This window comes from Crocuta crocuta, unplaced genomic scaffold, assembly GCF_008692635.1.
Source record: "Crocuta crocuta isolate KB4526 unplaced genomic scaffold, BGI_CrCroc_1.0 scaffold647, whole genome shotgun sequence".
NCBI classification, from domain to species: Eukaryota; Metazoa; Chordata; class Mammalia; order Carnivora; family Hyaenidae; genus Crocuta; species Crocuta crocuta.
Window position 1 is genome coordinate 1184458 of NW_027531286.1, and position 13786 is coordinate 1198243.

Below are 13786 nucleotides of genomic sequence, written 5' to 3' on the forward strand. Positions count from 1 at the left end.
TGGGTCCTGCCTGGGGCCTCCTACCCAGCTCCCCTGCGCTCCCTGGGCTGGAATATCCAATCTCTTCACCGTGGCCCGTCCCCTCCCTAGTGTCCAGTGAGGTCGTCGTCGGAGTCCCTGCCCCCACGCCCCCTCCCCAGCGTGCTTTGAGTCTGGGGTCTGTGCGCATCCCACCACCCTGGTCTCCCCTCCCCCAGGGCGCTGCGAGGCCATGCGCATGCTGCTGGCCGACCAGGGCCAGAGCTGGAAGGAAGAGGTGGTGACCAAGGACGCCTGGCTGCAGGGCCCACTCAAGGCCTCCTGTGTGAGCGGCTCCGGTGCCCAGAGGGGGTCGGGGGCTGGGCAGCGCTGGGGGGAGGGGGGGCACCCCAGCTCAGCGTCTCTGACAGAGCTGTCCCCCCGCCCCCCCGCAGCTGTACGGGCAGCTCCCCAAGTTCCAGGACGGAGACTTCACTCTGTACCAGTCCAATGCCATCCTGCGACACCTGGGCCGCACCTTTGGTGAGTTCCAAGGTCTCGGGCAGCCCGGTCCTGCGGAGCACCTGATGGGCCCCACTCAGGTGTGCTGGGGCACCCGAGAACCAGAGTTGTGCCCTTCTGGGGTCAGGCCGTGTGACCCTAGAGGAAAGGGCAGGGCCTGGTGATGAGGGCTCCGGGTTGCGGGGCTGGGGCTGCCGGCCAGGCCGTGCCAGGTGGGCTCCCTGTGCCCATTTCCCGGGTGACAAGTCAGAGGAGGCCGCCGGCCCCACGTGGGTGCCTGGCCGAGGGCTAGAGGCCGGTGCCGGTGTGACCAGGGGCTTCCGGGCGGACCTCCTGCCTGTGCCTTCCTGCTCTGGCGTCTCTTGAATCTGGAAAACCCGTGCTCACAGTGAGCAAGCCTGTGGCCTTGTGACCATGTTGGCAGCAACATGGCTTAGAGACGTGGCTGCCTCTGGTTTGGCTAACACTGGGGATTCTAGAAAAGTCATGGGTCCCAGCAGGATGTGACAGTCAGGGAAGGGGACAGGGGAGCAGTGGTAGCAGCCAGGCCGAGCCTACCCTTACTTCTGCAGGACCCGGGGAGAGAGGAGAGGCCCCCTCTTCCTGCCCCTGTGCTGTCCTGCTCTGCACGTGGACACACCAGTGCCCACGGCCCAGTTCTGTTCCGGCCCCACACGCAGCTCCTCCTCAGGCCTAGGGCACGTGCACCAGAGGCTTGGTTCACACTCGCAGGGGATAGATCTGGGGCCGGGGGACTCGGGGCCATTTGGGCCGGGAATTCCTGAGTCTCGGGATGGGACCTGGATGGGACCCGGAAGGGACCCGGAAGACGCCCGCTCTTCAGCCGGGCCCACCCCGCGGGCTCTCGGAGACGGGGGCAGCAGGGTCGGGCAGCACGGGCCCTCCCCATCGGGGGATCTGGTGGCCCAAGCCCGAGGCCCGCGGGTGTTTGGGGGAGAGAGAGAGGAGCAGCGGGGGACCGGCCTGGACTGACCCAGCCCGGCTGCCCCGCTGCCGACCCAGGGCTCTACGGCAAAGACCCGCGGGAGGCGGCGCTGGTGGACATGGTGAACGACGGCGTGGAGGACCTGCACAGGCTCTGCAGCCACCTCATCCACCACAACTACGTGAGCAGAGGCGGGGCGGGGCGGGAGGTCACCCGGCCAGGCATGCCGGGGCCACCGCTGAACCACCGCCCTTTGCAGGAGGAAGGCAAGGCCCAGTATATTCAGGGGCTGGCGGGTCACTTGAAGCCTTTCGAGACCCTGCTGATCCAGAACCAGGGGGGCCAGGCCTTCATTGTGGGCGACCAGGTGGGTGCTGGGTCCTGCCCATTGTAGATCCATTTCTCAGAAGGGTACACTGAGGCCCGGGGGGGTCGTGGCAAGTTCATTGGAACAACCAGTAGTCTGGCTCCCTGCAGCTCCTCTCTCTTCTTCTTTTTTTAATATTTATTTTTTGGGGGGGGAGAGAGAGAGACAGTATGTGCAGGGGAGGAGCAGAGAGAGAGGAAGACACAGAATCCAAAGCAGGTTCCATGCTCTGAGCTGTCAGCACAGAGCCCAACGCGGGGTTCGAACCCACAAACTGGGATATCGTGACCTGAGCCGAAGTTGGACGCTTAACCGACTGAGCCGCCCAGGCGCCCCAAGCCCCTCTCTCTTCTGACCCTGCTCAAGCCCCTTCACGCCCCTGCCCTGCAGATCTCCTTCGCGGACTACAACCTGCTGGACTTGCTGCTGAATCACCAGGTCCTGGCTCCCGGCTGCCTGGACTCCTTCCCTCTGCTCTCGGCCTACGTGGCGCGCCTCAGCGCCCGGCCCAAGCTCAAGGCCTTCCTGGCCTCCCCGGAGCACGTGAACCGCCCTGTCTTCGGAGCCCAGTAAATATGAGCGTGCTCGGCCTCCCTCAAGAGAAGAGCTGCCCTTAGGGACCAATAAACACCGTGAGAGGAAAGCTGTGCTGTGTCCCTGAGGGGCTGGGGGGCACCGGGGACCCTCTCCCTCTTCCCAGGCAGCCTCGGGAAGATGGGGCTTGCGCTGGGCATCTTGGCCCCCAGGACAGCATTAGGCACCGATCTGCCACGAGCCAAAGAGTAGTTCTGGGCTCAGACTGGAAGGCAAGATGCCAAACCTTCAGGATCCATCCCGGAGGACTTGTTGCAGGAGGCAGCTGGCCTCACTGGGGGCACTCGTGGTTACAGCACCTGGGGAACCCCCTGAGTCTGAGACAAGGGCAGCCGTGAATGTAGCAAACAGTCCCTGACATCTGTGTTCCCCAGTCTGCGGGCACCGTCAGGGTGGCTTGCACGCTCTCAGACGCTATCACACTTGTACCCTAGGAAGTGACACACTCTGGTGTCTCACTCGAGCAGCAGCGTTGCTCATTCTCTTGCGTCACCCACGGTCACCGTCGGGCAGCATGGCGGGTGGCCAGCAGGGCCCAGGTGCGTGGCCGAAGGCAAACCTAGAGCTCTGGGGGCCCGGCCTGGCGGCCGAGGGGACCTAAGGGGGCTGGAAGGACCACTCAGCTCCAGGGAGTCTCTGCCCGCCCCGGAGGGAGCAGCCTGCCCACTGCCCAGTCCCAGCCCCTCTCTGAGTGTCCCCTGCCCAGTCCCCTCTGCTGGCCTGCAACACTCCTGCCAGCTCACTGGGCGAGGCGGGGTCGGCCGGTCCCACGCTNGCTGCCCAGTCCCTCTCTGAGTGTCCCCTGCCCAGTCCCCTCTGCTGGCCTGCAACACTCCTGCCAGCTCACTGGGCGAGGCGGGGTCGGCCGGTCCCACGCTGCCCGGCCCTCTTAGGACAAACCTATCCTGGTTCCTTGCTGCCCTGTGGACAAAGTCCACAGCCTGATCAACCTGCCAGGCCTTCCTCCACACGAACTCTCCACTCTCCAGAACATTCCCCACCCTGCCCTGCTCCATTCACCAGCTGTCCCGCCCAGCCTTCGTCCCTGTGACCTTGTCAGCCAGCGCTCTCTCACCTGCTCACGGCCGCACCTCCGACGGCTTCGTTCACTGTCCCTCCAGCAATGACAGCGGGCACTGCCGCCTCCCTCTGCTCCGCTCTGTGGGGTCCTGCCCGGTTGTCTCCCCTCCGGCCGTCCTCCTGTGAGGTCAGAGATCGGGTCTGGTTCATTTCTGTCTCCCTGTCCCCATGGGGAAGTGGCTGAATTGGCTTTACCTGTTAGGAAACAGACGTGTGAGCATCAGCAGGGCACGGCGACTTCCGTCAGGGAGGCCGCAGGGCCTGAGCCGCGCGCCAGCTCTCATCCACCAAGTCTGTTTTACTAGAGTCTTCTGTCAGAGGCCCGCCCGAGGCCACAGGGCTGGTGCCCCAGCTGCATGCTGGCCTCACGGTGGGGACTTCGTTATCTTGTCCAAGCCCCTCGAGGGAGGAAGCAAGAACTCAGGAGACGGGCGGTGAGGCACCTTACTTGCCAAGGCTGCGCTGCTCAAAACCCAGTCTGAGTGGCTCCCAGGTCGGTCCTGGGAGAGAAGTGGGGAGGGAGTGGGGGGCCGGAAGAGGGAGCTGGAGGTCCGTTTCAGGGGGCAGGAGTGACCTAGGCTTGGGCAGGTGCCGGAGACTGGCCTGAGGACACCCGTGTCCCCTGTGGAGGCCTCGTCTGCCACGACTAGGGCTCGGCGTTGATTCCAGAGCACTGGGGAGCCACTGCAGGCCTTTGAGCAGGAAGGTGACGCCAAAGAGGACACGTGGGCACACTAGCGCCGGCGCTCAGGAGGCTGCGGGCATCGTGGAACTCAGTGCCTTTACAGACAGGGAAACCGAGGCCCAGAGAGGGAGTCACCAAGCCAGGTGGGTGTGACACTCCCAGGCGGGAGGCCTGGCTGGCCCTTCAGAGGAGCCTCTGCTCCACGGACTTCAAGCAGAGGCCTCGTGAGGAGGGTCTTCTGTGCACTGGATTTGGGGCGGGGGGGGGCGGTTGGCAGTTTGGGTTTCCAGAGGACAGCTGGCTTCTGTGTGCGGACTGCCCCAGGAGGGGCCCACGGGTCCCCGAGAGGAGAGACCTGCCGCTCCCGTGGTCCCGCTGGGTTTCATAAGGCCGCGCGGGTGACTGCAGGGCAGGGCTGAGGCCGGTGAGCCTCCTCAGCACCCTGACCGGTGGCTTGGGGCGGGGAGGGCAGGGCCCTGGGGCCGCAGTGGCTTCACAGCGCAGGCAGACGGGCCGGTGGCCATAGGAGGTCACAGAACAGGCCTGGGAGACACCCGGCACCCTGCGCGTCCCAGGGCAGCAGGAAGAGTTACTCTTTTGAAAGCTTCCTGTGACCAACAGCTTCCATATTCTTTGGGGTGACTGAGCTGGGCGTTTTTTTTTTTTAATGTTTCTTTATTTGTTTTTGAGTGAGCGAGAGTGTGAGTGGGGGAGGGGCAGAGAGAGAGGGACAGAGAATCCCGAGCAGGCTCCACACCATCAGCAAAGAGCCCGATGTGGGGCTCGAACCCACAAACCTGGAGATCCTGACCTGAGCCAAAACCAAGGGTCGATGCTTAACCAACTGAGCCACTGAGGCGCCCCGTGGGCATTTTGATTGGATAGCTCTGTGACCCCCTGGCTCCTGCACCGGGAGAAGTGATGCTGGGGAGTGGCAGGTCCCCTCTTTGGGCAGCTGGGGACTCAGGGGAGCTGGTGCAGCCAGGCATGGGGGTGACGAGGTGGCTAGGTTGGGGAGAGACTGGGAGCCCCTCCAGCTGACGAGGTGACAAGTGACCCCCAGGGTTGAACTTTCTTCGAACCATGTCCCAAGCACGTCACTTATATTAACTCATGTAGTTTTCACAAAAGAAGCCTCCGAGTAGATGCTCTCAATATCCCCACTTCACAGATAAGGACGTTGAGGCCCAGAAAGGCGAAGTCACCCTGCTCGAGGACATACGGCTGGTTCAGAGGCCGAGGCAGGATTTGAACTCAGGCTCTCTGGCCCCAGAGCGTGTGCTCGTAATGATTCTGCTCTAGGTGGGGGCTGGAGCCACTACTTTTTATATCCTGGTGCAGGGTGACCCGCAGGGACGGTGACCCCTTTCATGATGTGGGGGACAGGAACCCTAAGAGACAGGTGGGGCTTCCAGTCTATCAGGGGCGGAAGCGGGGCTGGCTCCCCATTGGGGAACATTTGCTGGAACATTCAGAGGCTGGTGACCGGGTTTACTCCCCAGCTGGTTGCAGGTGAAAAGCTCTAGTGCTTCCGGGGGCTCCCGGTCCTCAGCTAGCTGCTGTTGAGTCAGACGCGGGGGGCGGGGGTGGTGGCATCGAGGACGCAGGTGTCCGTCCACCCCAGGGTGGCAGCTCTGGGACTTGAGTCCTCCCCGGGAGGGTGGGGATGAGGGGCGCGGGGAGTGACCCCCGACCTCAGGGGCAGAACCTGAGGCTGCCTCAAGGCCTTGGGTCCAGGTCTCAGCCTGGGGGCCTCACTCCCCAACCACACCACCTACCCTCCCTTCCCTCCCTGCTTCCCACCTCTGCCTCCGCCACTTTCTTCTATCCCTCAAGGTTCCAGATGGTTCTGACTTGGGCTCCAACCCCCCACCCCACCCCCACCATGCTCTCTTCCCCATCCTGCCTAGTGACCTGCCCTTCCCGGGGAGTCTGCTCCCTGCCCTGGCCCAGGACCCTGGGACGGCGTCAGGACCCTTGGCTGCCCTTACCCAGAAGTGCATCCATGGCCAAGTGGCCAGCCCTCTGTGGGCCTGGTCCCTCTTCTGATGTCCCAGGGGCCACCAAGTGCCACCCTGTGTTACCCAGCACCTCCTACATGCAGACACTTGGCGGGTCTCAAAACTCTCCATTTTCCAGAGGAGGAAACAGACAGGCCAGAGCCCAGGCGGCACGCCCACCTGCTTTCCCAGGCAGCTCCAGAAAATGTTCTCGAATGTGCTCTGGACGCATCTAGTAGTCAGTGGGGTGGGTATTTAAAATGTTAGCATCAGGGGCGCCTGGGTGGCTTAGTCGGTTAAGCATCCAACTTTCGCTTAGGTCATGATCTCGCGGTTCGTGGGTTCGGGCCCCGCGTTGGGCTCTGTGCTGACTGCCAGCTCAGAGCCTGGAGCCTATTTCGGAGTCTGTATCTCCCTCTCTCTCTGACCCTCCCCTGCTCACACTGTCTCTCTCTCTCTCTCTCTCTCTCCTAGAAATAAATAAAACATTTAAAAAAATTAAAAAAAATAAAGTGTTAGCATCAGTTAAGCGTTCAGTATCCTGACGGAGATCAAATCAAAGCTGCGGGGAGGTTTAGAAGCAAGAGCATGGGTCCTGGCCCAGCCTGGGGTCCGCTCTGCTGTTTGTGTCCACGCTGCTCTGCACGGGTGTGGGTGTGGGATCGGGGTGAGCGTGTGCAGATGGACACGAACCGCCGAGGTGTTCGGGAGGGGTTTTGGCAGTGGATCTAGACGTGAGCTCCATCTCTCCCCCCTGGAGGACTTTGGACGGGGTGCAGGGGGAGCCCTCTCATTTCCTCATCGGATTTTCCACAAGATCAGGAAACTAGCCTAGGATCCTGTGGGCAGGAGCCTGGCTTCCCGCCCCTTCAACTTCTTTTCATGAGCCTTGTTCTGAAGAGCAGCGCCCAGGGGAGAAAATAAAATGAAGACACTCGGCCCATCCATCTGCGGCGTCCTCGCGACCGGATTAGGGCTTCAGGGTGCGTCAACGGTGAGAAGGTGGCTTCTTGAAGATTCAGGCTCAGTATGTTCAGTCTCGGAAAAGACCTACTGCTGAGGCCACATCTGTGGCAAGTCACCATTGAGAGAGTTTGGGGCAGTTGCTTTGTCCTGTTATTCTGCAAATAGGGCACCCCTGACTTTGGGGCACACGCAGGGACGGCCACCTGGCTGCAAGCTGGCACGTCCGTGCACATCTCTTCCTCCAGGGCCTCACCACCCCTGCTGCCACCGGGCCTTGTCCTCCAGACCCCTGTGACCCCGGCACAGGGTGTGGGACCCAGCGAGAACGGAGCTGGGTCCGTCAGGATCCTCCCCTGACCCGTCCCAGATGCAGCTGGCCGGGCGCCAGGGACTCCCTCTGGGGCCAGAGCTTTCTTTTCTGTGCAGGAGGCCGTCAGGATGTGAATTCAGAGCCGACTCTGGCATTGGTTGTAGTTGAGAGAGCGGAGCCATGCACAGGGAAGAGTGAGTGCGTGCCTGTGAGAGAGAGAGAGAGGGAGGGAGGGGGAGAGGGAGGGAGGGAGGGAGATAATTTTGGGTCCCTGGTTCCAGCTCCTGGGAGGCCAGCTCCCCTCTCTCCTGCTGCTGGTTTGGGATCCGTGAGTAACAAACTGTCTTCCCAGTGGCAATAGTCTCCTCGGATCTGTGCGCCGTTGCATACCTGAGTAATAACAGCTCTATTTAAAACAGAGACCCCAGGCCACAGCCACTCAACCAACGCGCTCCTGAATTTCTGACTCCAGGAAACAGAGTTAATAAATGCTAGTTGCTTTAAGGAGCTAAAGTCTGATGTAATTTGTTAAGCAGCAATAGATTATTAATATAAAGTCACAGCCAAGCAGCACCGTATGGCCTCAGCAAGACACAGAAAGGTTTGGAGATGCCCATTGCAAGGCAGGTGCTCTGGGGTTTAATGAACTATTTTCTGGAAGCTTTCCGGTCCCTTTGGTGGACGTTTGATGTCTTCTCTGAGGCCACTCAGCCCATGTGCTGGTCAGCGCTTGGGATGAAGGCACATCCTTCAAAATAGGAGTCTTTCCTTTGATGCTACTGATTTCTTTTCTTTTTTTTTTTAATTTTTAACATTTATTTATTTTTGAGAGACAGAGCAAGGTTGGGGAGGTGTGGAGAGAGAGACACACAGAATCGGAAGCAGGCTCCAGGCTCTGAGCTGTCCACACAGAGCCGGCCATGGGGCTGGAACCCACAAGTTATGAGATCATGACCTGAGCTGAAGTCGGACACTTCACCGACTGAGCTGCCCAGGCACCCTGATGACGTCCCTGATTCCTGAAGCTAGTGTGGCTGAACTCTGACAAAGCACATTCCAGTAAATTCCTTTTCCCAAAGCACTTCGTTCATGTTGAAGAGGCAGGAGGTCATAGTGGTTAAAAGAACAGCCTGGGAGCTTGAGTTCAGGTCCCAACCCTGTCCCTTATCTGCTTCATGATCCTCAGTTAGGTACCCAAACAAGGTAATGCACCTAAAACTCTTAGCACAGGGGAGGCACTTAATAAGTGCGCAGTGAAAGGCTGACAACATTTGTAAGAACCTAGCTTTGCCGATATTATCACACCATCAGGTTTGGCGCTACCTCAAAGTCTTGAGAAAGCCACACCCCTTCTTTCACTATATATTTGGTGCAAATAAGCGATTGAGCAAGAGGAATAAAATGGCTGGTGAGCTGACTTCTAGCAAAACTTGAAATTTGACATTTTCAGCCAATCATCACTTGGGCACTGGAGTCTAGGATGAAACCAATAAATATTCCTACGCTATGATTTCCTCCCCAAATAAGGTTTCTTTTTTTTTAATTTTTTTTTAAGTTTTATTTATTTCTAGGAGAGAGAGAGAGACAGCGTGAGCAGGGGAGGGTCAGAGAGAGAGGGAGTGACAGACTCTGAAACAGGCTCCAGGCTCTGAGCTGGCAGTCCGCACAGAGCCCGACGCGGGGCTCGAACCCACGAACCGCAAGATCATAACCTAAGCGAAAGTCGGACGCTTAACCGACTAAGCCACCCAGGCGCCCCCAAATAAGGTTTCTTAAGTGAAGTGTTTTAAATTGTTCAATTTTGAAAATCAGCAGATTATTTAAGAATCAAGAACAAAACGGGAGTGCCTGGGTGGCTCAGTAGATTAAGGGCCTGACTCTTGATTTCGACTGAGGTCATGATCTCGCAGTTCATGAGTTCGAGGTACCTCGTGACGCTCTGCACTGACAGCACGGAGCCTGCTTGGGATTCTCTCTCTCTCCTCTCTCTCTGCCCCTCCTCTGCTCTCTCTCTCTCTCTCTCAAACTAAATAAACATTAAAAAAAGATTTATATCTATATATATAACTATAGATTTACATAGATATGTATAAATATAAAGATCTATTTATGTCTGTGTATTATGTATGTATCTACCTATAAACAGATTTGTTATAAAGAATCAGTTCACATGATTCCGGGGGCTGAGAGGGCCCCCCATCTGCCTTCTGTAGGCTGGAGCCCCAGGAGAGTTGATGGTGTGGTTTGAGGGCCTGACAGCCAGGAGCTGAGGAAGATTCCAATCCAGTCTAAAGGACTGAGAATAGAAGATCATGGCCCAGCTCCACAATCAGGCAGAGAGCGAATTCAACCTTCCTCTACCTTTTTGTTTTATCTAGGCCCTCAACAGGTTAGATGAGGCCCACCCTCACTGGGAGAGGGCCATCTGCTTTGCTCTGTCCACCGATTCAAGTGCTGATCTCTTTGGGAAACGCTCTCATGGACACACCCAGAAATAATATTTAACTGGTAATCGGGGTTACTGTCGGTCCAGTCAAGTTCACATGTAAAATTAACCATCACTAAATGGCTTTGAAGTTTTCCCTTTTGTGTATACGACACAGTCCATATTTTTGGCTTTGTTTTGTTTTAGTTTTGCCTCTGAGCCTCCATGATGGTCCTTCTAGGTCTGTACCTCACTCCTCATGCCTCAACCGCTCGGGACAGCTGTCCCTCCCCATGCACGCCATTTCCAGCCTCTCCCTCTTTCCTCATGTGGCGAAGTTCCACCCTCTGATCTAGAACGGCCCCCCGCCTTCCTGGGAGGGATGATGTCTGCAGCCTGGGATTGGCTTGAGCGGCTTTGGAGTGAGAGACGTGCCTGCTCGACATTCCCTGGGGTCACGTTGAGCGTGCACTGAACACGGGCGTCACTTGGCAAAACCGGTAGTTTGTACCATTTCTCAGCTGGCCTTGTTTCTCCCCATCTACACGTCCAGAGCACAGCCTGGGCCTCCAGGTTTGAAGGGCACGTTTGGTTTTGTGCTAGAATGCTTGTTTATTATGACGAGAAACCTTTAGAGAGAATGGACTGTGTTATTATTTTTCTTTTTCTTTCCCACTTTTATTTATTTACTTCATTTTATTTGAGAGAGAGAGAAATAGATATAGAGAGTGAGCGAGCAGAAGAGGAACAGAGGGAAGAGAGAGAGACTCTTAAACAAGCTCCACACTCAGCACAGAGCCTGGCGTAGGGCTCAATCCCACAATTGTGGGTCATGACCTGAGCCAAAATCAAGAGTCAGACGCTCAACTGACTGAGCCCCCAGGTGCCCCTGTTCCCGCTTTTCAGTTGAGACTCAACTTACACACAGCAGCTCCATTAATGTCTACACGCGGGTACAGTCGCAGCCCTGCTTCCCAAAGGAAAGACTCCCTTTCTGCTCGTGTGACTGAATGCAACCGCATTTGCTATTTGCTATACACCAAACCACCCCGACATATGGTGGCTTAAAATAACTCACATGGCAGGGCACCTGGGTGGCTCTGTTGGTTGAGTCTGACTGTCAATTTCAGCTCAGGTCATGATCTCAGGGTCGTGAGATTGAGCCCCACATCAGGCTCTGCACTGATAGCGTGGAGTCTGCTGGGGATTCTCTCTCTCCCTCTCCATCTGCCCCTCCCCCACTCGTGCTTTCCTTCTCTCTCTCTCTCCCTCAAAGAGAAAATAATAACAATAACTCACAGGTCTTATTTCTCCCAATTATGTGGCTTGGCCTGGTGGCCCTGCTGGTCTGGGTCAGCTCCACTGGGACCCGATGGTCTAGACCGCCCTCGCTTCCACATGTCCCATGGATGGAGAGGGCAGGGACAGCTTTCTAGGCCACCCCTTGTTTTCTGGGAAGGCCAGCCCAGGCTTGACTGCGCCGTGGCGGAAGGCTTTCCAGACAGGCAGGGGCCAGCCTCAGTGCACAAAGGGCCCCTGCCATTTTTGCTGACGTCGCAGTGGCCGGAGCAAGCCACGTGGCCAGGCCCAGACTCACGAGGTAGAGAAGATCTTTACCCCCTGATGGGAGGAGCGCCAAATCCCCACTGCTAAAAAAAAAAATAGTGAAAACACCAAATGCTGGTAAGGATCTGAAGAAACTGGATCATGTATATTGCTGGTAGGCATGTAAATTGGTACAGTCACTGAAAAACAGTTTGGCAGTTTCTTACAAGCCTGAATAGGCAGGGGCGCCTGGGTGGCTCAGTCAGTTGAGCGTTGGACTCTTGGTTTCTGCTCAGATCATGATTTCGCGGCTTTGTGGGTTTGAGCCCCACGTCGGGCTCTGCACTGACAGTGTGGAGCCTGCTTGGGAATCTCTCCCCCTCCCCTTCCCTCCCCTACTCCTGCTGTCTCTGTCTCTCTCTAAGTAAATACATACACTTAAAAAAATCAACAGGCAAATTTCCATACAACCCAGGAATTACAGTCTTGGGCATTTATCCCAAAGAAATGGAAATACATGGTCACACACAAAAAACCATGTACGTGAGAAGACCTGGTGGCTCAGTTGGTTAAGCATCCGACTCTTGATTGATCTTGGCTCAGGCCTGGATCTCAGGGTCATGAATTCAAGCCTTGCAATGGGCTCCACACTGGGCGTGAAGCCTACTTAAATTAAAAACCAGAAAAGCCCCAACCTCTCCCCAAAACTCAAAACAAGCAAACGAACAAACAGAAACCATGTACATGAATGTTTACCGCAGTTTTATTTAGAACAACCTCCAAAACGGGGCGCCTGGGTGGCTCAGTTGGTTAAGTGTCCAACCTCAGCTCAGGTCATGATCTCCCAGTTCACGAGTTCGAGCTCCACATTGGGCTGTGTGCTGACAGCTCAGAGCCTGGAGCCTGCTTCAGATTCTGTGTCTCCCTCTCTCTCTCTGCCCCTCCCTTGCTCGCGCTCTTTCTCTCTTTCTCTCAAGAATAAATAAAAAAATAAAAGCATTTAGAATAGCCCCAAAGTGGAAGATCCACACCACAGACTACAACTCAGCAATAAGAAAGAAGGAATCACTGAGGTATAGAGCAACCTGGATGAATCTAGAGCAGTGTACGGAGTTAAAAAAAAAAAAAAAAAAGCTAATCCAAAAAGGTTACATACTGTTTGATTCCATTTATATAACATTCTTGACATGATCAAATTATAGAAATGGAGAAGAGATTAATGGCTGCCAGAGATTAAGGACAGGAGAGGGGAGGCGGAGGGAGGGAAGTCGGTGTGGTTATAAAAGGGTGACATAGAGCGATCCTTGGGTGACAAAACTACTGAGCATCTGGATTGTGGTGGTGGACATGTGAACTTACACAGGTGATAACGCTGTACAGAACTAGACACACACACACACACACACACACACGTCCAACTATAACCCCCCCCCCCGAACAAGATGGATAGATTGTATCAGTGTCAATACCTCAGGTATAATATTGAACTAGAGTTTTGCAAGATGTTATCTCAAAAGAAAAGTTCAGGTAAAAAAAGTAAATAGCCTTGCATATTCTAGTTAAAAGACAAAGGGCATCGGAGCGACAAAAGAACATTAAATTATGTTCAATTTACAAGAAACACATTTATTTATTTATTTATTTATTTAAGTTTATTTGTCTTGGGAGAGAGAGAGGGAGGGGAGGGGCAGAGAGAGAAGGAGAAAGAGAATCCCAGGTAGGCTCCGCACCGTCAGCGTAGAGCCTGACGCGGGGCTTGAACTCACAAACCATGAGATCATGACCCGAGCCGAAGTTGGATACTTAAATGACTGAGTCACCCAGGCGACCCTCAACTATTTTGTTTGCAATTTTAGGGGTTTGGTTTTTAAAAACTCCTGTTGTTGAGATATTATATACATACTGTAAAGTGCTCTGCTCCTAAGTAGACTTCTCAGTGAATGTTCATATGCATACACACCTGTGCAGCCACCACCAGACGACAGCTTTCTAGCACCCCAGAAGCTTCCCTCATGTTCTTTTGCAGTTAATACCCTCCAAGGTACCCCCTGTCCTGGCTTTGCATGTGTCAGAATTTCATATAGATGAAGATATATACGATGTATTCTTCTGTGCGGCTTCTTATGGTTAGCATAATGTCTGTGGGGATTCATTCATGGCGGTATTCCGTTGTGTGACCATACCACAGTTGATTTTTCCATTCCCCTGCTGGTGGACACTTGGGTTGTAGTTTAGGTCTGTTACGAGTAAGGCATTGGCTCGTGTGATTGTGAAAGCTGGTAAATCTAAAATTTACAGCATAGGTTGGCAGGCTGGAGATCCAGGGAAGAGTTGGTGCCGCAGTTCAAGTCTGAAGGCAGTTTGCTGGCAGAGTTCCCTGTATCTTGA

At 55.6% G+C, this 13786-nt stretch overlaps 1 protein-coding gene across 2 annotated transcripts in view; it reads left to right on the forward strand.

The window, feature by feature from the left end:
- Window positions 1–13786, forward strand: part of GSTP1 (glutathione S-transferase pi 1) — a 41895-nt gene that overhangs the window by 539 nt on the left and 27570 nt on the right. Inside the window, exons 3-7 of one of the 2 annotated variants that reach the window (XM_077771456.1) lie at window positions 198–304; window positions 414–501; window positions 1504–1607; window positions 1686–1793; window positions 2184–2436. In XM_077771456.1, the coding sequence (XP_077627582.1) occupies window positions 198–304; window positions 414–501; window positions 1504–1607; window positions 1686–1793; window positions 2184–2366 (590 nt within the window). In that variant the 3' untranslated portion in view covers window positions 2367–2436. Of the gene's footprint in view, window positions 1–197; window positions 305–413; window positions 502–1503; window positions 1608–1685; window positions 1794–2183; window positions 2437–13786 lie in introns of those variants that run through there. The other variant, XM_077771455.1, reaches the window with a different exon arrangement.